General features: G+C 42.7%; 1 protein-coding gene across 3 annotated transcripts in view; it reads left to right on the top strand.

The window, feature by feature from the left end:
* NABP1 (nucleic acid binding protein 1) overlaps positions 1–25,525 on the top strand; it is a 98,592-nt gene that overhangs the window by 27,089 nt on the left and 45,978 nt on the right. Inside the window, exons 5-6 of one of the 3 annotated variants that reach the window (XM_085321185.1) lie at positions 12,148–12,330; positions 14,263–14,314. In XM_085321185.1, the coding sequence (XP_085177311.1) occupies positions 12,148–12,330; positions 14,263–14,314 (235 nt within the window). Of the gene's footprint in view, positions 1–12,147; positions 12,331–14,213; positions 14,315–25,525 lie in introns of those variants that run through there. The other 2 variants (XM_085321200.1, XM_085321208.1) reach the window with 2 other exon arrangements.

The following is a 25,525-nucleotide window of genomic DNA, read 5'->3' as shown; positions in this document are numbered from 1 at the left end:
TTTCCCACTCTTGGGGAAGTACACAAGAAGAGCATCTCAGTGCCTACCTGAGAGGTAGGTTTCATATCTGTCTTGGTCATGCCAGYTCTCTGAGTTGTAAGCATTGTTGAGATGGCACCTGCACAGATGACTTTGCCCTGAGGCCGATGAGTGGTGGCCGAATACAAAGAAGAGATAGTATCCTTTCATTATTGGTATACCTTGTGCTAATTCTYCCTGGTGGTCAGTTTTTGTAGGTGCAGCTGGCATTCGGAGAATTTGCCACAAATGTCACCACCTGAGATGGTCTTCCAAAATACTCGTAGCTACTTGCTGCATGCAGAGATCAGGTGATACTGGAGAAAAGTATTGTATAATGTAGTGTTTCTGATGATACCTGTCTGAGAGAGAGCAGTGGCAGAAACCTGAGGCTTGCTTGGTCTACAAGTGGGCAGATAAAGTGGATCTGCACTGTGGAGCACCTGGGCTGGTCTGCAACTGGTGCAAGGGGTGGATGTTCATTTGCTGCAYGTCAATGACCTGGGAGTAAACTGGATAAGAGTTTTGTATGCAGTAAAAATAAACTAAATTGAAGAAATCTTTTTTGAACATTCGAAAAACATGGAAGAATGAAAGTAAATCAGGTGGAGGAAGTTCTCTGCCAGCTGTTTGTGATAAATAATTCAGAAATGTTTCAGCAAGAAGTGAGCCACTGAGTGCGTGGAGGTGGCATGGGACACTTCCTGCAAAGTGCAGCTTTTTGCAGAGGGGAGGATCTCCATTGCTGCTCCRGGTTCATCAGTCATGACAGACTTGGGAACCCCTGCTGCCTGGGGCTGGGTGGATGTGTAGGCAGTGCACTTTTGCCTGTCAGGTCACCTGCACACTAGTATCTAGCAACAGCTTGTAAAATGAAAGCATGTTACTTTGTAGTACAGTGAAATGTAAGATGCTGGAAGTACAATGAGGAGTAAGGATCGTTACTAAATTTCTGTATTATGTTTCTTGCTCTAAAACAGTAGTTCTGTCATGTCGGTAGGTGGTGCAAGTTTGCTACTGTTTTTGGAAATCTGGAGCATTTTTTCAAAGATTAGTGTATGTACATGATAGGCTAATACTGGGATCAGTGAAGAAAAAGCCTGCAGTACTAAAAGCTGAATTATGACTAACAGCTCTCAACAGTCCAGGCAATTCCAAAAACCAGAGGGAGCGTAATGTTACGTGTGTTACTTCCACATGTGATGTTTCTGGGATTGTGCCCAGTAGATGCTTTTTAGGACATCTGTTTAAGCAGAGCCAGTGAGGAAGGGGTGCTCCAGTGATGTAACTCAATTCTGAAAAGTAACAACCAGTTTGGTGAGATTCTTTGATCTGCTAATGGAGCTTCTCCCAGCCTTGCCCATGCAGCAGAGCTCCTGGGGGTGAGAGAAGGGTAAGCTGTGCTAACTCAGAATGAACTCCTGCAGAGAGAAGACAGCTGGGAGGACAGCAAAGCAACTGAACTGTGTTCTGTAGGGCATTAAGTGGTTATAACAGAAAATGAAAACCCTCCTGATAGTGAGCCAAAGTGACAAAGCATACAGTGTAAAAACATACAGAAAGAGATCTAAACAGAACTGGAGGTCTGACAAGTCCTTGCRTAGTTAATATGCAATTGCACAGTTTGCTGACCAGGCTGTAGATGTGTCCTTTAAGGCTTRCAAATGCATTGTTGTAGTCCTGGGAAATCTGGTATTAATCAGAGGCAGAGTTGCAGTAGTTTGCAGGAGTATGAGATCGGAGCTCTGTTATACTGTTTCCAGGGCTTAACTGGAGTGGTYGAGTCCACCTTTATTGCTTGGAAGAAATTCGATTCAGCTCTCTTTGAAACAGATTCCTGTAGATAGTTGTTTGCAAGTCCATCCAGCAGAAGAAAGTAATGCTCACATCCTCTAGTGTTTAATGGAAGGGAACTAAAAAGTCCAGGAGAGAGGTGAAGTCTGCRTGCAGAAATGTTTTCTACAAAAGTACATTTACATGCACAACCTGGCAGTGATTCTGGTCAGAGCTGTTCAGAGAATGATGATTCCTCTTAGCTGCTGCTTTCAAGGTTTTTATCTGTGTCTTTTTCATATTGAAACAAAACCAAATTTTCTGAACTGTTTTCATCAAAATGGAAACATCTAATTTGGGAGCACAAATAGTGGGTGTATTTTTTAATGCAGTACATACTTTGCACACTTCTGTTTGTCCTGATGCTTAAGGAYGTTACAAGTAACTATTGGAGATCCAGGTCCGCTATACTGGTAGGTGTGGCACTGACCTGCAAAACCAAGTATGTTGAACTGTCCTTGTACACCCTCCCTTCCTGCTTTCCCAGGACAGGYTTCAATTGAAAGTGGCATATCTCCAAGCTGAAGTATTTTCTGGAAAAACAGTACACTTTGGGAAAACATGGTTCAGTTAAAAACACCTCACCTAGCAAGAATGCTACTGCGGATATGAGTAGTGGATGTACTGGATTTTAGATGGCTTTTGTACTATTGTCRCTTCTGTGTTTGCTGATTAATCAGGGCTTCTGCCAGATGGGATGGACGAGGGAAGTTAAGTGAACGAGGGAGATTATGCTCTGGTATTTCTGCCATTTGCGCATGCGCGCTCTCACGCTCGCTCTCTCTCCCCATCCCAGCTGTCTCCCCTTGCACAGCACAGTCTGGAGCAGAGTGACAGCTTTTTCCTGCTACTAAAGACAAACGAGGGAAAAAAGCTGTAGTGATCCCTATTCACCTATTCATGCTGATAAGCAGCCTTTGCCTTTGTTTTATTTTTTTCTGTCTAGTGGGCAAGTTCTCCTACCCAAAGGGTGGACCTCTGTCAAGTGGGATAGGTCACTTCACTTCATGGCATTCAATTCTCCCATATATGAATTAGAGGATGATGCCACTTGACAGTGAAACCTTGGGCAATAATCCTTGATTAATGCAGTTATAATGTTATTGTTAAAGGCTGTTGTTGGACAGGATTGAGGAAGAACAACCTATGAGAAGCAAGGTTGGTTGTGAGTTATCTTCCTGTATCTTCTAATCTCTCATGCGGTACAGCCTGATGTTTTCATGCCTTTCTTTGGAATTGTCAGATGGAAACATGTTGTTGCTGTCTGGAACCTTTTATCTTCAAATGAAAATAAGCTTTTCTTGCAGAAGAGGGCTGCTTTTTCAGATGCTTTCAGAAGTGCTGATGTGCCTTGGTTGATCCGGCTAATTAGAAATGAGATCCTGTCATTCAAACTATTATTTTAATGGTAATGACAAAAATGCAAAGTGCAATTCTAATAAATCAGTGTAAGAGAAATATGTCCCATTCCTTCTGTCTACTTTGCTCAGGAAGAATTGAGGTTTTATTTTGAGTTTTGATTTTCACCAAGCTTTCTGTTAGGGATTTTATTCTTTTAATTCCTGTTGGCTGATCAAATGATCAGTGTAAGTTTACTCAAGATGTTTCATTACTTGCCCAAAACTGGGAAGGTTACCATGAAGTTTCTACTTCTTTGCAGAAGCTACTGGAAAGAATGGCCAGCTGGGTTCAAGAGTCAAATTCTTTCTTCTTTGCGCTGCATGTGTACAAGCCCATTAGGAGAACTTACTTTTAGCAGATACGACATTTCGCTTCCCATTAAAAAAACGGTGGAACTGGACCTGTAGGCCCAGGTGTCCTATCTTGCTATGGATTCCCCAAGCCATGKGTTCACAAGGGGGTGTTTGCTTTCTTAATTGATAAGAAAGTTGACAGTTACCCTRATGCTGAATGGCTCTGAGAAATCCTCGGGTATCCTTTTTTGGACAACAGGACTGAAAGCAGAGCACAGGAATAGATGTGAAGAGATGGCGTTGTTGGCTTTGGGTCTATGCAAAGAGGTCAACATGCAGGTTGACCTAATTTCTCTGTGCAGCTGGTGGAGGGAAAAAAGCACCTCCTTGTTGATGGTGGGTGACTCAGAGCAGCGTAACTCTAAATTGTCCTCTGGAGAAACCCATCTCACTGGCTATGTCCAASAAAGAGGATGCCTAACTAAGGACCTCTCAGTCATGCACCTAAAGACTGGGATTATTTTTACTCCCTCCTTTATACCCTTTGTATGTATTTAGCTTATTATAATCTATTTCTTTACTAAATAGGGTGGTTATTTTAATGAAATGTCTTGTGAATGTAGAGTCTGACTTTAAAATGTTCACCTGAGATACTTACAAAGATACCTGATGGTCAAGACTGGAATGTTAAAAATGTGCAACTTTAAGGTGCTGTCAACTCTGTCCCTCACTGGCAAGCCTGTTTTCAACGAAGTCATAACACAAAGCAAAATTGCTATTAAATGCCAAATTTCTCAAAAGCTGGTAGAAAGACTCTAGTGCCTAATAATTAATTAGACTCCAAATTGCAAATATTGCCACCTAGCAGTAAAAACTAATTATATGCAAAAAGTGAATCAACTCAGCCAGACAAAACACCTCAAAGCAGCAAAAGTATATATATATTTTTAGTATTTCTCACTCCTCCCCACCCAAATGTGAGGAACAGAGCCTGATCTTCTTCAAAASTGGCTGCTATAAACATCCTCCTCTTTTCCATTATGTGCAAACCTCCAGTATCTTTTTTTTTTTTTTGTTACTGAAAGTGTTTCAAATGTCTAGCCTACTGATTGCAGCATCCTCCTGCTTGTCTGCCAGAGAGCTTGTTCCTCTGCTGTGTCTTGTTAGCTCTGGCTTTGCCATTCTTGTCCCTCCCTTAGTTTTGAAATAATACTCTTTTGTTTTGCCTATATTCACATTCTTGCATCCCATAGTCCAATGAAACTTCCTGCTGCTCCCCTGGTTCTTTAGTTATTCTTATCCCTTCTCTCCATTTTTTGTCTTAAGCTTTCTCACRCATCCCATTTCTCCTACCCATCTACAAGCCCATTGCAGCTGCGATCTAAATGTTCTAGCCTGAAAAGATGTAACTGAGGCAACTTAATAACAGGCTTGGATGTGTCAGGATGGGCTACTGCATGCCCAATACCCTTTCCCAAATGCTGTAAAATTCAGCCTTTGTTATCTATTGCTTGGATGTCCTTTGACCTGAGCACARTGCCACTGCTGTCCTTCAGAAGGCCCTTCTTCTGTCCCTCTCCCTGCCGGAGCACTGCAAAGAGTTGGGGATCTGTGACAAAGAACAGATGTAGATCTTGTGTGCATTTTTGGCACAGCCTGTTACCTTCCCACGGTGGATGCCTCAAAGAAAACAGGTTATTCTAGTGTTCTTGTGCCCCTAATTACAATCTCATGACTTAATCATAAGCCACCTTTTGCTTAGGTCTGTTTGTAACRTTTTCTTCTTTTCTGCTTTTGACTCATGGGCTTTCTCTTTAATGTAGCAGCTGTTCACTTCCTGGGTGAGTGATGGGATTGAAATACCTGCAGACAAGTAGAATCTTTTGATTTCCTTTTGAAATACATCTGGAAACTGCAAATTCACTTGTAAGACGGAAAACGCAACTCTGTGCCACTTGAGGGRACAAACCAGGCATGAGTTTCCTGCACAAACATGCAAGTGGAACATATATAAAACAAATCCTCTATGTTTAAAGATCTTTGTGTTTCTCAGAACAGTACTGTGCTCTTACCAGAAGTCTCATGATAGTATTTTCCTTAAGGCTAAAGCCATCACAGTCTTGTGATTGTATGAGGCTACTTTCATTTGAAAAAAGAAAGGGGAGGGGGCAAGCAAACATGAGAGCACTTGACAGGATGATACTCTCAACTTGTAAACCACAAGACAAAAAATATATAGCCCTACCTTATAAAGCTTTCAGGCTTTAGAGAAAACACACACACACACACACACACACACACACACACACACATTTTTTTGAGGAAACCTGAGTTTCCTCCAAAATATATTTTGGCGGTGCTAATTTATGTGGTATTTTTGGTGTGCTATTCAGCTGGCAACTGTTCAGTCAGCTTTTATTTTTAAAATGGTGGTATCTGAAAGAATTTGTTGTCTTCTGGCTTTGCTTCTTTGAGACATCCCTCTGTGAAGAATATCATTTACTTGATTTTGAGAAGTCTTTTTGTATGTCTTTCACATTACAACRTGTGCTCTGATTAGACTGCAACAGCTCTCTTGCTTTTGTGCTGCCGTTTCCCCCTTCTGATGATGTGAGCACGCAAAGAACAAATGAAAATYCTGAGCATCTCTTGTTCTGTCACATCCGTTCCCAGGCCTGATTTTTTTTTGATAGGGAGAAAAGAACGTGTCTAAGTGGGGAAGGAAACAAACCAACCCAGTACGTAAGAGCTCTAGGATAAGATGACCAATGCATAAAATAAGCCCCTGTTTTCCCCATAGATGCTACAGCAAAACTGGGCAGCTCAGCCATGTATTTCGGGGGTGGGGGGTGGAACAATATTTACATTAAAAAATCTTATGCATAGCTAAAACATGAAAATTTGATTAAAAATACATGTATGGCTTACCTTTATGTGTCTAATGAAAACCAGAGCAAATCTATGGGCAAACTTAAAGGCTAAGGCCTAGCAGAAATTTGGCAGTGAGTTTGGGAATATGAAAACCTTGAGAATGGTGTATTTGATTCATGCCCTCATCTAGTGAGGAAGACTCTCTGGAATACCTCTTGACCCTTCACTGCATATGATACATTTGTCATTCTGCTGCATATTGTGAATTCACCTGGCTCGGTTTTATGCACATGTAAACATTATAATGAGAAAGAATTACTGCTGCCACCAGTGGATGCATCTGGATGGTTGCCAAGAAGTTCCCTGATTGCTGGGGTGATGCCAGCCTTTATGAAAAATGAATATTCTTTTAAATCACTGAATTGTTTTTGATTGAAAGGAAATTATGAATAGCTGCAGTGTCTGTGATGGTCAGATAAACCAAATAATTGTGAAATTGGTGCTCAGTGCTCAGACTGGCAAACTGCTTGGATGCCGTTGAGGTTTTGGGACCTGATTTTCTGTGTGCAGAGTGCTGCTGGTTGGGCTGGTGCTTATGTGAGGGAGGTCTGGTCCCCAGGGGGGCTCTGCCAGTGCCTCACAGCTGACTATGGCTGCCTATAACCCAGCTGGGTCTGAGGAGTTTGTCTGGGACTTCTCCCTGAGCTGGCCCCTGCTGCAAACAATGGAGTGGAAAAAAATTTTGCTCTGGAGAATGCCTAAAAACGTTTTGTATTTCCTTTGTCTGATTCTGACACCTCCTATCTTTACCATACATGATCCTAACTYGATTTGGTTTCCTTAGTCTGGTTTCTTTTATTAGGCTATGCTTGCTTTGCCCTCCTGTGGCTGACAGTGGATGTTCAGGAGGTCTGTATGGTGCCTGCCATGGACTTGAGCTGCCCACAAATCCAGCTCTTCTACTTGGGATAACTCCTTGATGTTCATGTCCATGTTCAGTATTTAGTACTTGTTTTTCAAGGTAAGCACAGGTGTCATATCAGCGCTATTTAATGAAGAGTTGTGAAGTCATGATAGTATTGTCTATGTTGCCTTCAACATCACTAACTGGAATAGGTAATACATAAAATTATTTCAGGATTTATTTTCTGAAATACGTCTTGAAATACATCTGAGCTCTTACAAAGAGGCGYTCACTGTCAGTTCTTTCTTCTTAGAACCAGAGTAGTTATACCTGTAGACAGAATAATTCACAGGAACAAAAGCTTCCCTGGTCAGAGTGAAGCCTTCAAAGTCAGTTCTTGAAATAGGTGTAGTTCTACCCCACAATAAGCAAGACCATATTGTCAACCATATTGTCGTGGATGTAGTGAGAAATGACTCCTTACCCCTGTGGGTTGTCCTTGTATCAAAWTGTGGCAAGGTGATGTGTGGAATGGATGTGAGGTGGTGTGTTCCCAGCAGCGGTGGCTTGATGGTAACACTCAGCTGTGAGCAGCTGACTTGGCCAGCTGTGGTGATGCTATTTCCCACTGGCTACCACTGAATGACTGGGTCTGCATGGTGGTTTCAAACTGGAGAAACTGGGCATGTCACCTGCGAGAGTGGGAAATGGTTTCCAAATGTGTAACTGCTGCATTTCAGGATGATTTACTCATTGGAAATTGCAAGATTTTTTTTCATCAGCAAATAGAAATTTTTAATGTGGAGATAAGAATCTTRTGTTTTAATGGTGATCAAAAGTAAATTAGTGAAATAACAGAAGCTGGTGATCTTTGTATCTGACCCAAGTGGGCTTGCAGGTACTCGTTGTCTGTGTTTCCAGTTTCAGCATGGTTCAGGGATATCATTGAGATATTTTGATTCTTAGGTGGGGAAATGAGCATGTCTGAAGGAACATGTCTAAAGAAGTATGTCTTTACTGTAAATTAATTAGTTGTTAACTGGTACTTCATTTAAGATAGTTTAAGCAGCTTAGGCCAGGTAAAAGTTTCCATTTCCTGGTGGATTTCTATTTCCACAGAAATCTCTTTTAATTCCATTATGTTTRTGAAAGAAAAAAGGAGGAAGGGTAAAGGGCAGCAAATTGAGATATATGAATTGCAACCCTTGAAGACGCTTGAAAAAGTGAACCCTAAGATAAATGCAATAAACTAAAGTAATCCAACTACTAATGCAAGAAAAAAAGATTATTAAGGCAAGTTAGAGTTCTTATTTTCACTGCTATGTGCATACTGGTACCCACATTAAATTGATTTCGTTTGTCACCATTGTGTTCTTGCAGTTTGAATTCTGGGTAAAGTTAGGAATTTCCATTCACAGCTTACTAAAAATCATGTGCTTATGAGGTATTTTGTATAAAATATTTAAAGTTTGGGGCAAAATTGATTTTTCTTGTTCTTTTATAATTGTAGCTAACAACAGCTTCTTGTTCTTCCTACAGGTATGTGTCTGCAGCATACTTGTTCTGTTGCTGAGATAAAAACAGTCATTATTGTATTTCTTTGAAAATGATAGTAACAATCTCTCCATTTAAGGCTATATTCTGTATTTCTTTTTTGCATGTCTTTAATGAAGAGAGTCTTATGGGTCCTGGGCCACAAGCTTTGTGCAGCAAAAACTCAAGATGTGGCAGTCAGGGCATTCAAAAGATAAAGAATCCATTTCTTGATTGCTGCCTAATGACTGCATGTGCTTTAACTAACGATGAGTGCTGTGCATTGGAAGATGTGTTCCTGCCTGCTGCCATGAGATTTCCAAAGCAGGACTGGGGACTGAATGTGATTATAATGCAAGTCAGAACATAATTCTGAATGCAGAAGGAGGTGTGGGAGTGTAAACTGTGTTTGATATGGTAAAATCTTCAAGAGCTGTGTAGTTCTCAGCCTGAAGTTCTGCATCAATTGAAGCTTTCCAGAGTTGAAACTTTACAGTTGCTTTAACGTAAAAAATATTTGTCTTTACAAAGAAAATGATGGCCTAGAAAACAATAGGAAAAGTATTCACAGAACACCAGGATTAGGACTGTGAAAAATTGCATAGAAAATTGCTTTCAGGTCCACATTGCAGAGCCAAAGTGGCATGACTTCTCAGATGTAACAAGCAGTCACTGGTTCCTCTTAAACTCTACAGGAGCTGCAGAGTACTCAGTGTGTATTTGAAAATGAGGGTKCTGGTTTAGGCTTCAGCGTAAGCATTTAATAACCTGATCTGAGGCTTTATTCAGGCAGTTTGGGCTGAATTCACATAAACCCTTAAGTCAGGGTATATCATTTAGTATTTCCTGTGGCCAGTCAGAGACTTAACTCTGAAAGCGTTTTAACATTTCTAATGCAGAGATTRTTCCTAACTCCAGGAATATGGATGTATTTTTTTAGCAGTGTTGCTCTGAGCACTGGTTGGTCTCTCAGGAACTTGCTGGATGCCATGGTTCCTGCACACGGAGTGTAGTAGTGACCTGACCAGACCCTTGATGGTTACAAGGATGTGGCCACTCAGCAGGGCACCTTCTCCTTGTGCTCCAGCAGCAGTGCTTGGCTGGAGCACTGGCAGGGGACTTGGGAGCTCAGTGTTGCCACAGGTCTTCAGGGCGTCTAGTCCCATCTAGCTACGTGTGTGACATTTCTGACAGATTTGTCCAGCTYGTTCCTACTAATATCTTACCAGTGGCAGAGATTCCCCAGCCTCCCAAGCTTCCTGGCTGTCACTGTTAAAGGCATTCCCCCATGCCTTCTGATGGTCAGACTAATTCTCTCTGCCAGGGTATTAGCTCATTACRTTTTCTCCATCCTCAGGTAGATAAAGACTAGATTATTCCTTCCTAGTTTTGGAAAGTCCTTCTCATATCTTACAGCTATTAACCTTTTCTTCAGTCATCTTTGCATGCAGGCGATTGAAAGAATTCTGGTAGGTTTATTGTGTCATGTTTYCTATTTTTTGACATTCTTGGCTCTTCAGTTGGCCCATAACTTTCTAAATGCAGTATTTCAGCTGAGGTCTAAGGACTGCTGGGTTTGCTGTTACTGTTACTCCATGTGGATTTCTTACAGATACTGCATTTTATAATGCATGTCGTCTTGCCGTGCCATCACTTTTCTCATGTTAACTTTATGATTCCTTACAAACATCCTAGATACTTTGCTGCACTACTGTTGCCTTGTCTTTCCCCGTTCATACAGGTGCTTATTCCTAAGTAAGTGTAGGTYATTGCATTTGACTTCAATGGATTACATTTTCAAGACTGTTGTTCTAATCTGTCAAGATCATGTACATTGTAGTTTTGTACTCAAACTTTCTTAAAACTGTTGTTACCTASAGAACTAGTAAGCATGTTCTTTTTCATTATCCAAATTATTTATGAAAATGTTAGTGACCCAAGACATCATYGTGGAAAACATCTTTTCAGTTTGACAGCACACTACTGATAACTACTCTCTGACCATAGTCTTGAACTTCTGCACTCCTTTTCCTTTTTTCTGATGATGTCTGTTAAAATGTGTTCAAAAAGTCTTGGTGAAGGCAAAATATGTATCAATGCTCTTTTTTAAACAAAAAGAGGACTACAAGATAATTGTGGATATTCCTGGGTGTAGGGTCCTCTCTACTAGCTGATCCCATCAAGATGGAAGGAAGAGGTACAGGGGATTTTCTGTTCCTGTGAGTTCTTTGGGATTTGGATGATCAAGGGTAAGACAGAAGAAAGTATTTTCATGTTTATCAGCATGTATGCAAGTTTGTTTCTTTTTGTTCCTTAGGTAATTCTGTACTACATTATGACAAGGCTGTCTTTAGGAAAATCCAAGGCACTAATGTACTGAACACACTCTTGTGTTACTCTGCCAGTCTCAACCTATTAAACAAGGACAGGGTCCTTGGGAACTCAGCACCATGCTAGCACTTTTAATTGCTTTCGGTCRGAATTTGAAATGTAGCCAGAAAATACACAACCTCTGAAAGCTGCTGTCTCAGCAGGGCAGAATTAAAAAGAGATTTAATGAGAGGAATGCTGCTACTGGGTAGAAAGCCCTAGAAGAACCATTTCCAGAGTGCTGGTCACTTTTACCTTCGGCATCCCATGTAGTATAGTGGGCCTTTGCCCCAGGCAGCTTGTGGTGAAATTGAAATGTGGACGAAAGGCTTAGGAGAAGATGAGCCAGTGGGAAGGGGAGCCAGGCTGCCTGCCCAGCRCCGTCTCCTCCCTCGGGTGGCTCGAGCCTCTGGAGCTGTCTCTGTTGGAGGRGCTTGGGAAGTGGGAGTGAGTCCCAGAAAGGCTGGCATCTTTGTGACATGGCAGGGCATGTTGGGGCTGCTTACTCCAGTGGTGAGGTTTGAGGGGCAAACTGCCTGCAGCCCYCATGATCAGTGGGGTGGAGACAGCAAAAGTCAGCCTAAGGAACCTCTGGGAACTGCTTAAGGGTGCGGGGTTGTGGGGGCTGAGCTCCTGCCTCCCATATGTCTGCCTGTCTGCTTCTGGTTGCTGCTTGCTCTTGTAGCCCCTTTTCAGCACTGCTGATGGACACCTTATCCTTTACTAGGTGCTCCAGTCCTGGCTCTGGCAGGAGAGTTCGGTATTTTGCCTTTTGTGTTCATCCTGATCTTAATGTAAATTGCAATGATTTGGTAAACTGCATGATCTTTCCCCAGTCTAGTTCTCACTGTCATCACTTCTACTGGCACAGCCTTTTGGGTCACTGCTCTCTCACCCTGTGTTTTTTAATTTGTATGTATTCAGGAATGGAGGAGGAGTCTGTCAGGGCTCAAAGGGACACCTGCACAACCAAGTGCTCTATCTCCAGGGCTTGAGGGAAGCTGGAGGAAGCAGTTTGGGGGACTACAGGAAACTGGCCAGTTTCTGGGACAGTCTTTCCAACACCCTSATGGATACAGAAGCAAATGCTCTGAAACTGGAGGATTGGTAAGATCAAAAATATGTATTTCTAATAAATTCTAACAACAGTTGCATAGAGGTTGCTCTGCATGTAGTACAGATTGCTTGCAAAAAGAAAGACAAGTGACTCCCCCCTCCACACACACACACACACACACCCTGTTTCTGCAGCAAGGAGCTCTGCCTCTCTTTCCCCATGGGGCTGGGGCTCAGTGGCAGCTCTCCCCACAGGGCTGCYGCTGTCCTGCCACAGCTGTGCTGCCAGGAGATGTGCTTTTCATCATTTAGGCCATGCAGAGGATAAAGGCTTTCAGTCTGCAGCGTTGTCAGCCCATTTTGCTGGCACTAAATTTCCTTCATGAAAAAGCAGCCTGACAGCTTCAACGTGTGCATCTATGACTTATATACAGATGATGACCTTGACACTGCAATATGGGAAGCCTTTATCTGAGAGGAGTAGCTGTTTCTCACTCTGTCTTCTGCACACACTTCAAGATAATTGCATTTTTATATAATATGTCATTTAAAGGCTTCCTAAATGTAGTGCACATTTCCAATGTAAGCCTCTAATTCCCAGCAGTGGCCATGCTTTCAGTAGCTATGCGTAGAGGGCAGACCAGTACGATACTCAATGCTCGTACACTCACCGGGGCAGAGGAGGAGGAGAGAATGTAAAGTTGGCTATCCTGAGAACACGAATGTGCAAGCTCTTGAAGAGGGGGCAGGCTCACCTGTTGCACCTCTGAGATGCTATTTGCCTGCAAAGTGACTGTACCTTGACTTTATGTTACTGAACATGCAACAGTAATCTTAAAGATGCACAGACTGGGTATGCTGTGATTTTGAGTGCAAGATCTGTGGAAGGAAAATGTTGCCATTATGTGAACAAACAGTGATTCATGCTAAACTTTGCAATTTCAAAATATTGCTATACTGAATTCTTAGTGGCTTGAGCTGTTCCTAACATATAGCACAGACCTACTCCCAGCTGGGGTGGAACTTTGTTGTTGCTCAAATTGTTTTAAGCTGATRGTCCCATTGGGTAAGTGACCTTGAAGATCTGTAATAGGAGAGGAAAGGGAAATCCTGTGGATTGAGCCYCACCTATAAGCAGAAGAGAAAATTTAGAGAATGAACTTTAATATGTCCTTGGATTTTGTCTGTGCTATGTAGCATCCCTCGTAAGTTAGTGATGAGTCATATCACAGTGACAAATTCCAGTCACTGCAAATGTCTCTCTCTGCTTATCTGCCAGTGGCTGCCTTGCTTTTTCCAAACAGGTCAGCAGACTGTAATAATTCGGTAGTTGTTGCTTAGACAGCTTGAAAGTACAGACTGGGGAAGGAAAAAAAAACTGTGCTACTAATTATTACAAGTGTGAGAAACTCTAGCACTGTAGTAAGAGACTGAACACTATAAAAACTTTTGTCACCTTATGGAAGCTATCAAGTGTAAATAATGTGCCATTTGATAAGATGTTTTCTGCTGAAAAGTGACTCCCAACTGCACACTTTTTCCAGAAGCAGACACTTTCTCCTTCATTGGTAAGATGCTTTCCTTGGGAGGCATGTGGTGTGTTGACAGTATGTGGTGAGGCATGTTAAGTAGTCTGCACCATTTTCTTATTCGAATTGATATTCATAAAACTCAGATGCTTTCATTCATGGGGGGAGAAAGCACAGCTATGAATTAAAAGCACCTGCATATGTCAAGAATACAAAGAAAGTTGATTCTTAAGAGGTTCATCTTACAGGGTGCTAAACTGATAAGCTAAATTGGAGAGTAAACTGGTTACTTCATCTCCTGAGGCTTTTGACTCACCTTTGTGCTATTGGAGGGCAGCTTTTCAGTTGAACTGAAGTACAATAGTGGAACTAGTAATAATAATTCTTACTTTTGTATTGTTTCAGTAAGTGGTGCTAAGGACCTGTTCCTGAGTTCCCTCTCCTGTACTTTCAGGTCGAGTTAGATGGATCTGACATTCACAGCTTGTTAATCATCAGAACCYCAGGTAAAAATAACTGTATACTTAACTGCTGTAAGATTTTCTACTGACACTTAATAACACCCCGGATGGGTGTGTGTTAGCTTTTGTACTGTGTGTGCATTGTAGTAGTTCGATCATTATGGCATAAAGGTGTCTTAAATCACATTGAGATGGAGTAGGAAATGGGGTGGAGGCTTGAAGTTGCAACAATGGCTCTGCAACTTTGTTAGCCGATTTTTTTCAAAGCTGTTTTATTCAGTTTATTGTGAACGGGGAAAAATATTATCCTTGTAAGTGCAGTGTTTCAAAYGTACAAAAAGGAGCTGTGTTATAAGGAGCATTATGGACCTCAGTGTATCGTACCACTGTTTGGCAGAGTAGGATAGATGACACATTTTCTTTGTTTAGTCTTAGATTCTCTTCCTGTTCTGACATTAGTGAGAGTCACATTCACTTGCTATTTTCTCTTTGAGTAGTTGTTCTTGTAGCAAGAAAAAAATTCTTATTTTAGAAATGGCAAATTTTAGATTGTAGGAATGTAATAGATGGAAGGATTGCAATGGCAAGGAGAGGAAGATGATCTTCAAGGTTGTTTAATGGAATACCCATTTTGACACTAAAACCAAAAATTGCAGTCTTCTAGTGCTTTGTCAGTTACGAGAGGTACGCAGGGCCGAGTCGTCACTGAGAGCAACAAGGGTTTGTGAAGTTTAGGCATAACATTGCAGTATGGCACAGTAGTAACAACCGAAAACAGAGGAGAGAGGTTGAAGATGCAAAGACCCAGCTCCTCTAGACTCACAAGAATTATGTTAATACCCTTACAGTCAGTGTATGCACTGAGAGAAAGGGGTCAAATGGAGGTGGCTTAACTGCTTCCACCTGGTGCTGCTGAGAGTGTATTCTGGCTTGGTGGCTGGGCAGGGAGGGACAGTTGAAGAGCATAGCTAGTGCGGAACAGTGGCAGTGGCTAGATACCACTGATCTTCTGTTTTGAGCTGTGGTACCTCTYGTACAATATCAAAGCGTTAGAGCACTGGGAATTCTTAACAGTGTTTTTTCAACCCCTGGCTCTGTTTTAGAGGAGAATTAACATTGCAACTGTGTTTTCCCCTTCTCTAAATCATGAAAATGATGGATTTGCTGAGTGCTTCCAGAAAGCTGCTTAATGCTGTTGATCTGTGGAAACCAAAGGTCTCTGGTATACTGATGGAAGGAATCAGTAATGTCTCCTGGGCGAATCTTTGGCAGCCTATCTCAGGGACCACCACCTCCTGACTGCCATTTTGCATCTCATCATCCACACGTTTCAGCTCCTCAGTTTAATTTCTGCCCTGTATAACTAGAGTATTCTTGTCTCTAAAATACAACTAACTGAGATAAAAAAAAAGCTAGGTTTTGTGACCTGCCTAAGTTTTGTGTCTTGCCTTTGGAGTAGCTGAAAAAACCTGATGACAGTAACATTATAAGATTCTCCAATATTACCTGGTGTTACAGGGCATTAGTTGTCAGGGAATATTCTGTGGTTATAGATGTGATAAGCCTCTGTGAGAATTTGGCAGCTGCAGGAGCCCTGCTCAAATTGACAGGGAGGATGAGTAAAACAGTGGTCTGAGCTCCCACCTGAAAATCTAGGAATATTAAATCACACTGCTTGGTGCTTAATAAGCTAATTTTCCTCACTTCCAAACATGGATCAATTGGTTTAACAARTAGTACTTTATTAAAGGCAGATAAAATCTTGAGGGAAGAGCAAATAAGTAACATAAAATGGACTTAATTCTAAAGTACTTTTTCATACTCCTATTCAAGGTATTTAGTTGCTTCTCCTTCCAGCAGCAAAACCTCACAGTTTGGGTGTGTCAGGTCTTGCTTTCTGGCTCTAGTCCTGTGAAGAAGTGAGGCCTGGTTCAAGTTGCTGCTGTGGGTAATACTTCTGCTCCACCAGTCGCTGGCTCACTGTGTGCCTGCATGCTGCTCATGCTCTGCCTGCTATTTCCCACTGCTCTTAGCCCCTGCAGCCAGCTGCTGCAGCTTTACTATTTCTTCTGTTATTTCAGCTTTCTGCTCAGAGCTCTTCCAGGATTCAGGACTAATGCAATCCTCTTGACTACTTAGACCCTGAAGCATGTTCTTCTGATTTCCTGCTTGCAGGGCAAATACATTCTCCTGCTTGGCAGCCTTCAGGAGATCATTGAGCAAACTCTCCTGCCCTTCTCCTTTCCTAGGCTAGGATGACTGAAGCCTGAGGCTGGGAGCTGTTGTCTTGAAGGGTGACCACAGGGCACACAGAGGCACAGTTCGGTTCTGTGGCTTCCATACAGGATTATGATTGCCAACTTTTCTTTGCACTGCAATTTGCCTTCTTTTTTAAGGAAAATGCTTTCCAATGACAGTAGAACACCCTGTGCCAAATAAACACATTTCACCCCCCTTTCGGTTAGCCCTTTTGGCCCCTTTCTCTCTTTTTTTTTTTTTCCTCTTTTTCTCTCCACGAGCTATGAAGGAAGCACTACTCCTTTCTAGGCTCCCTTCCCTCCACAGTCCTTTCAGGATGGGAGAGGAAGAAGGAAGTAGGTTTCCCACTGAGTCTCCAGCAGCAGGCTTATACTTGGGTTAACAAGCAATCTGCTTGACTTCAGTATGTTTGAGGCTGACCACACACAGTCAGGACAAAATGCCATGAGCAAGGCCTTGCCAAAGCTGCTGTCTGCTTTGTTAGGGCTAGGATTTCATCTTTAGGCTTTGCTGCTCTATAGCAGAGAGACAGCAGAGCACATGGCACAGGAATGGTCCAGTAAAGGAGATGGGTGATTTTGCTAGACCCACAAAGCCCCAGGATAAAAGAATTTCCTTTAAGCAAGGAGCTTAACATAAGGAAAACTGGTAAGGCTTGGGATGCTGCTGGGCATGATGATCCTGCTGCCATTCCCTGAGCTGGTACAGCCTTCATCTGCCTGCATGATCCCAGAGACCAGATGCTCGGCTTTCACTTTATTGATATGGTGGGKTTTTTTGCCCACAGAGTACACACAAATGCAGGGTTTTTTTTTTTCTTTCATCTGGTGGGAGATCCTGCCACCTTACATGCTGAGCAGTGTGGGCAAGGGTTGCCTGATCAAACAGACTCCTGTACTGTTTGAGAATGACAGAGTTGGATAAATTCTTGATCTTACGACCTTTTTGGTCTCTTTATTAGGAACCACTTCCTAATGGATWGCTTAACTTACTGCTGTCAGAGTGTTTGGCCAGCATCCCCTGATGAGAGCTGACCTGTGATCTAAAGTTCTGGAGAATACTGCAGGTCTTGTCTATGAATTGTTTATTGCATTCCTAATGTTGGACTGCAGAGCAGAAATTCATTCCTAGCTGTGCAAACTCTGCTGTGGTTGTGCTTGTTTTGCTTCTAGGGAATGTGTAAATTGGAGGGAAAGAGTTACAAGTGAGGCCTGTCTTTGAATCACAGAGCACTCCTGTATTAATAGGTTTAGGTTTTAATACTGCTATGACAGTGTGCTGAAAAACAGATGTATACATCCTCAAAACACTGATACATGAAAATTTCCCTCTGAGCTGAGGGAAGAAGCTGATTTATTTTTACTCTATGTTCTGGCCCTTCAACAGCATGATTGACAGAACTAGCCACAGGTGATGTTACAGCATCCATGGCTAACAAGCAGGAAGGAAAGTCAATGTTTCCACAGCCACAAAATGCTCTATTGAGTTGTATAATACATTTAAAGTTTGAAAATGTACTTAGCATTTCTTGACTCYCTTGATCTATCTCACAGCTGTGGTAGATGGTTTCCTCAGCTGCTGTTAACTGCCTCTCTAATCTGCTGTTTGCTTTTGTAGGTATTTCTTTTCTACTGGTTGTAGTCAGTTTGACATGTCTAACTGTGAAAGCTGAACCAGATTGTTTAGAATTTGTAGGAGGTTTGTGCACTGGTATAAATGAGCTGTATATTTGTTGGTAACTTGCATTGTGTGYGCAAAACTGTGCGTTTTAAGTCTTGCAAGCACTAAGTTATTAGGTTCAAAAGAGAACACTGGCAGCTAATTTTCAGTAGATGTGAACTGATGTAGCATTGTTTGTGGAGCTATATGTGCTGTCAAAGAAAATGTTAGAGCTATGTGGTTCTGGAGCTTTGTAACGACCTGGATTTACCACACCTGTTTGTGATGGTTAGTGTTTTCACCTGTATGTCTGCTTGGTGAGGGCATGCCCAGGTTCCTGAGGCTCAGGCTGTGCCTGGAGACAGCCTCCCTAGGGTGCTAGTGCGCTGGCTGCYGCGAAGAGGGAAGCAGGGGTAGGATGTGGAGTGTGTTGCACTGCAAGCAGCACCGTGGCTGTCAGTGCTGATGCGCTGCTCACCTTGAGCAGCGATGCTGGCCCCCGACATGTAAACTGCATGTGAACCCCATCTGGCTTGAGTCAACGCTCTCTTCTTCTCCAGCCTGGTCTTTAGCAGAGGATCTGCTCTGTCTGCGCTCTTGGGTTCGTATCTTGTTTTGTGCATGAGAGTTACAATGGTCTTTGGTGTTTGTGAATGGGTTTAAAATTTGGCTTCTTTGCTTTGCTTCCTGTCTTCAGCAAGACAACTACCCAAGCCCAGCTGGGCTGCCACTCTGTCTTTTGGCCTGAAAAAAAGCTGGCGTAAAAGAAAAGCTGCTTTGCTTTGCCTCCTGCCCTCCTGGGCCCTGGCAGCCAGACAGCTGCTGCTGGAGCGGCAGCAGGCGAGTGGTAAGGGCCTTGTGGGAGCTGCGGCGCCCGAAACCAGCTGCTCATCTTCTCTAAATGGGGTAGGAAAGCACCCGCGGGAGCAATGGCTCTCCCTGAGGCAGCAGCAGACATGGATTGATGGGGCTATAGCAGGCACAATCAACCTGCTTAGCTTTCCCAGAGCAGGAAGTGAAGCTCCCCTGTGGGAACAGAGCTGCTTCACCCTTAAGCAAAATCAGTCTTGCTTCTGGGGTAGCTGTACCAGAGAGGAGCAGAAAGCTGGGTGTAGTGCTGCTTAGGTTGCAGGGAGATTATTTACTTGTTCATGGAGCAAAAAATGGGCTTTGGATGCTCAGGGGTGTATTGGCATGTGCTGTTCGGCAGTCTGTCCTAAGCCTTCAGAAGCAGTTTTCTAATAGGTATTTACCTGCCTTAGGAAAAAACACTAGCTATCCTTTCTTTCTCACTGCCTTAGGCTCCAACTTAGTGCTAGTTTTACTGAAATAGTGTGCTGCTTTAACTGGACTGGTTACCTGTTTCAGCAGCGCTCTCTGAGTTAGACAGGGGTGCTCATGTACGGCCGGTGCCGTTGAACCGAGGGGCCAATCYGAGGATGTGCTAAAACCTATGGCAAGCTGTGCCTAAAGGAGCTGCCCCTACCTTAAGCAGCACCTTCCTCGACTCCGGCATCTCCCCTGTTTGAGTCGCTCCAAGAGCCAGGTAGGCTGAATGGTGAGCACTGTGCGGGCAAGGATGTGTGTGTAGCAGAAGGCCCCGGAGACGAGTCTTTTCCTTCCCATCTCATGYGATGTGGGCCCATATGAGCTATTCTAAGAGCAGTACAGGCTGTGTCTCTCGTTCTCTGGATGCTTGCTTATCGCTGCGAGACAAGTGCCTGGAAGCAATTCTCCAAGGGAAAACCTGTTGTTGTTCTGCTGTTTATTGTGGGGGCATCTGAGAGCCCCAGTTATGGTTCAGAGCCCCAATGTGCAGGGAATGAATTGATTATGAGTTAGGCTCTGATGAAAGAGAGCAATTCCTCAGTGACAGGCTGAAGTTTGGCATTTTTTTCAAGTTTTATGGAAAAAAAATAGCTTCTAAATGAATGACAGATCTGCTGGTATTTATGGCCAATGTGAGTGATATAATTTCTTTCAGCATTTTAGTTCAGAATCTGAGCAGCTGAAGGCTGCGCTCTTTGAAGAGGAGCTTGTAAGCCAGACCCTGAAAGTATTGCTACGTTTAGCCAGCACATCTGAGTGGCAATTTCTGGCGTTTTTTAATGCTATGCCTCAGGTTTTAAAAAATACTAAGATAAAAACCTGGGTTGAAAAGGTGTGAAAGTCATCCTCAGGAAGAGAAAATTTCTCCATAAATTGGAAGGTCTAGTAAGAGTGAGTTTGCAGGGTAAGGAAGTTAGCAAAAGCCTTTGGAAGCCTAATCTTTGTTTTCAGCCAAGTGTGACCTTTTTCTGCTCCTCTATTTTATTTTATTAATCAGAAGAAGCTCCTTGSAAGTTATTGTAGCCCTACTTCAAAATCTTCTAAATCACTGCAGTTTTTTGCTCGTCTACCATGCTGAGAAGAAACTTAGTCTACAGGAAGCCCCATTAATTTCAAGGAACTATTCAGCTTTAGCAAGCTGATTAATTGAGAGTATTAGGTGAGAGTTTTTGCAAAATTAAAAGTGTCAACTTATTACTAAATTTTACACTGATTTTACTGATTGACACATTTTTGACAACTGTTTTTTATTGCTGAGTGTTCATGTTGTTCCTTCTTTTGCTGCCTCCTATCCATTATAGAGGAATAATTCATTACCTTGCCAGTAGAAAACAATTAAAAATGTTTTCTTTCATCACTGCATGATAATGGAGTAACAAGTGATGTCTCAGACCTCAGGTTCTTACAAAGTTCTAGGGAGGAGAAGCAATATCRTATATAGCAGAACTGGCATAGGAAATATCTCATTTGTTATCTACTACAGTGTGATTGAAATCTCCATGTAAGCTACTGTATTAGATATGCTTATACATTCCCCCCCCCCAAAAAAAAAAAAAAAAAAAAACAATTGCAGACTGCAGAAAAAAAATACTGTTGCAAGTGAAGGCTACATAGTAATACTTAAACTTGTAGGCAGCACTGTACTTATCTGGTTGAGAGTCAGCTTTTTGTGATAAAGGCATCAGCGTTTGTTTAATGTGTCCCTTATCAAATCCCAAAGCTAATATTTGAGTTAGTCCTTCATGAAGATAACCAAGAAATGTTTGGGTGAGAATTAAGATGTTATGTATCATATTTCTTAGAACAGTATTTGATTGCTTTATCTTRAATCCGAGGAAGTGTCTTGCAGTTGTATATTCGATCTGTGTTCAGAGGAAGATCTCTTAAAAGCAAGTTTGTGTACTGAAAGTATTTGGAAAAGTTATAGCAGAAAGGGGAATCTGAATCTGAAGCCAATACAAAGAACCTTGAAGTATGTYAGAATCCATCTGATGACCCTGAGGTACTTTGGGGATCAGGCTCTTAGTCCTGCAGGTAGTTAAGAGACTTGCTGTCTTTTCATAGAATCAGTAGGGTTTGAAGGGACCTCTGGAGATCATCTAGTCCARCCCCCCTGCTCAGCAGGGTCACCTAGAGCAGGTTAGACAGGGTTGCATCCAGGCGGGCCTTGAATATCTCCAGAGAAGGAGACTCCACAACCTCTCTGGGCAACCTGTGCCAGTGCTCTGTCACTCTCACAGGGAAGAAATTCCCCCTCACGTTCAGGCGGAACTTCCTGTGCTTCAAATTCTGCCCATTGCCTCTTGTCCTGTCACGTGGGACAACTGAAAAGAGTTTGTCCCCATCTCCTTGACACCCTCCCTTCAGGTACTTATACACATTGATAAGACACCCCCCTCCCCCAGTCTTCTCTTCCCCAGGCTGAAGAGGCCCAGCTCTCACAGCTGTTCCTCATAGGGCAGGTGCTCCAGCCCTCTGATCATCTTCGTAGCCCTCTGCTGGGCTCTCTCCAGTAGCTCCCTGTCCCTCTTGTCCTGGGGAGCCCAGAGCTGGACACAGTACTCGATGASGCCTCCCCAGGGCTGAGTAGAGGGGCAGGCTCACCTCCCTCGACCTGCTGGCAACACTCTTYCCAGTGCACCCCAGGATACTATTGGCCTTCTTGGCCACAAGGGCACATTGCTGGCTCATGGTCAACTTGTCATTCACTAGCACTCCCAGGTCCTTCTCTGCAGAGCTGCTCTCCAGCAGGTCAGCCCCCAGCTTGTACTGGTGCCTAGGGTTAGTTTTCCTTAGATGCAGGACTCTGCACTTGCCCTTGTTGAACCTCATGAGGTTCCTCTCTGCCCAGCTCTCCAGCCTGTCCAGGTCTCTCTGGATGGCAGCACAGCCCTCAGGTGTGTCAGCCACTCCTCCCAGCTTGGTATCATCAKCARACTTGCTGAGGAGGCACTCTGCCCCCTTGTCCAGGTCACTGATGAATAAGTTGAACAGGATGGGACCCACTACTGAGCCCTGGGGGACACCACCAGCCACAGGCCTCCAACTGGACTCCGTGCCGCTGATGACAACCCTCTTAGCTCTGCCTTTTAGCCAGTTCTCAATCCACCTCACTGTCTACTTGTCTAACCCACGCTTCTGAGCTTGTCTAGGAGGATGTTATGGGAGCCAGTGTCAGAAGCCTTGCTGAAGTCAACGTCCACTGCTCTCCCCTCATCTACCCAGCCAGTCATTCCATCATAGAAGGCGATCAGATTGGTTAAGCAACCAACTTAGGTGCTCAGATAGGGCTTCTGTATTCCTACAGACAGGAATTCTGTAATCACAGCCTAGTTGTGCTAAGGGAGTCTGTGGTCTTTTCTGTTATATGGTGTAAAGTGTAGGTAGCACTACACTTCAGTGCATTCATTTCAAAATTGCATCCATGTATACAAGAATGGAATAAACTCCTCATACCTACCTCTCACTGAGTTTAACCATTAATGGTTTTGTTTCTGGACATGATGCCTTGAGTCTCTTATATACAAATTCAATAACGCTTGAACGTGAGCAGAAACATGAAGACTCTTACTAAATAACAGAGATAGATGTAAGTAAGTGGATGATGCAACAAATGATTTTGGGATRCCACTGCAGTTGGAGGTCAGGAAGGAAAAAAAAGTATTGTTAGATGGGTGCAAAAGTTAAAATGGGTTAGTAGAAGCCTGTTGAAAATCTCATAACGTGAATCATGGTAAAATCATAGTGAAGCACACYGGGTAGTGATAAAAGGATGGAAAGSAAGCAAGAAACTTAGAGGGTAACAGCTACAACAATCCAGCAAGGGAAAGGAAGAGCAACAAGTAATTCCTGTAATAAATCCAATTAAGAATGAAACTACTATGTATTCAAAATAGCAGGTTTTTCCTCGCCAGGCAGTAATCATATAGCACGTAAACATAAACATGAAAATCTGGAAATACCATTATGTAAGGAGGACTCCTGTGCAAAAGATAGTTTATAGCAGTCAGAAAAGAGGACAATTGCTTACTACTAAGAGCAAGATTTAACTATTGATATAAGAATGTAGGAACTCTTAATACTAGTGATAATGAACATTTTGGGTTCTTCAGGATCTTGCCTGTCTTACCGCATTTTTGGTCAAGTCAAATGCTAGAGTGAAGCAGAGTAGCTGTAAYTTGCTGAATACATTAGTTGGAGAAAGGAAATTCTATTTCATGTCAAATAATTTTTTCAACTAATGCTTTTTCCCAGTATTTGGCCAGCTGCATACTTGAGCGAAAATACTGTTTGGGGAAAGATGGCAGAACTCACTGAATAATATATAATAACCTTGAATACGAAATATCTTCATTGCAGTGGGGATATGGAAATAACCTGAAGCTTTCATCCTCATCTACAGAAAATAACGCTTTTGAGTAAGCCTTTTAAATTCCAGGGAGCTCGAGAGTGTCAGATAAACATTTTGCCATTTCCTCCACCTCAAGACCCTGTGCTGCCTGGATGGTGTAGCCATGGCAGGAGAGCTGCCACTGGTGACAAACCAGACTGAGCTTTGTGCAGTGCCCCAGTGGGCAGGCTCCCATGTGGTCAAGGGGTAGGTACACAACTTGCTGCTGACTCCACGGGTGTGTTTCATGCCACCTTGCCCGGAGGATATAGGCTGGAAGAGAAACACTGCAGAGTTTAGCTGGTCCCTCCTTTACTCTCACATTGGAGCCTTGTACAAAGAAAACAGAGCAGGCACCAAGCACTGTACTGTAGTGTAATGATTAAGATTTATAGAGTCAAAACAMTCCTTAAGACTGCTCCAGTAGGATTGCATCAAAGAAATTCTGTCACACCTTCCATTCTAATGAGCAAAATAGATGAGTTCTTAGCAGATAATTTTTTTTTCCAATTTCAGTATTTACTGCAGGTCAAGCAGTTTCCTAATCTTTTTCCTTAAATTTTGTTATTAGTGAATCTGAGTCTTCTATGGTATGCTGGGGGAGGTTTGGTGTTAGTAGAGCGACAGTGGAATAAGACCCCTTAAAACTTCATTGCTCGTGCAGTCAAAACTCTCTGGCCAAATTGCCTATTTTACAGGCAGAGGTGATCTCGCCCTGTCTTAAACTGACCAGGCCTCATATGTATGCAGTTAATTCAGTGCCCAGTTTGACCTAATATGAAACATGGTGTATTAGCTGGGAGTAGTACTTGTCATTTAACGTATCTTCCAGTTGGCTTGAAGCATGGGCAGAGTGAGCTGGTGTCTGTTTCAGTGTGMACATTGCCTCTGCCTGAAAAATACTGTGCAAAACATTATGTGGAAGTCTTGCAAAGTGATTTTATGAACTCCTTATAAAGTGACAGTCTGTAATATAAAATCTCTGCTATTAGAGCTGCAGTTTGAGTAACTCAGATATATAACCAAGAACCCCCAATTCAAGTTCTCTTGTCCCTGATTTTCACAAAACACGTTTGGCTTTTGTTTAATACGTGCTGGCACTGGTGGATTCAGGCGGGTATTTTGATTACTGTTACATCATTCAGAAGAGGACTGCCTGCGTTTGTYGTGTTTATCAGAGTTGATTGTGAGTACTGTGATGATGTAGGCACTGAGAAATGTCAGGAGGAAAATTTTTGAGGAACTTTACCTTTAATTTATTAAGTGAGTTGTAGATCTTTGAAATTAATGGAATGTGGGTGCCAAATATTTTTTTTTAGGCTTTGGTAGCCTAATCCTTGTATTACTAAAGATAGATATTTAAATGTGTGTGTATATAGAGTTCTGTATTTCATACATGCATATGTATGTGTTCTGTATATAATGTATATATGTGCATGTGTAAGATACATATGTATCTGTGTAGAGTTGTATAACGTAGAAACCGTATGACTCCTAAGTTTCCAGGGTCATCCATATCTCTCATTACACCTTCACCTTCCTGTCTCCCATAGAGTGAAATCTTCTTTTCAGGCACTGAGATTGCTTCTGTGGCATCTCAGGCTCACTCATGCTTCCCA

This window comes from Rhea americana, unplaced genomic scaffold (assembly GCF_003343005.1).
Source record: "Rhea americana isolate MKP2758 unplaced genomic scaffold, rheAme1 scaffold_12, whole genome shotgun sequence".
NCBI classification, from domain to species: Eukaryota; Metazoa; Chordata; class Aves; order Rheiformes; family Rheidae; genus Rhea; species Rhea americana.
Note: the sequence above shows the minus strand (reverse complement) of the source record. Positions and strands in the feature narration are given on the sequence as shown.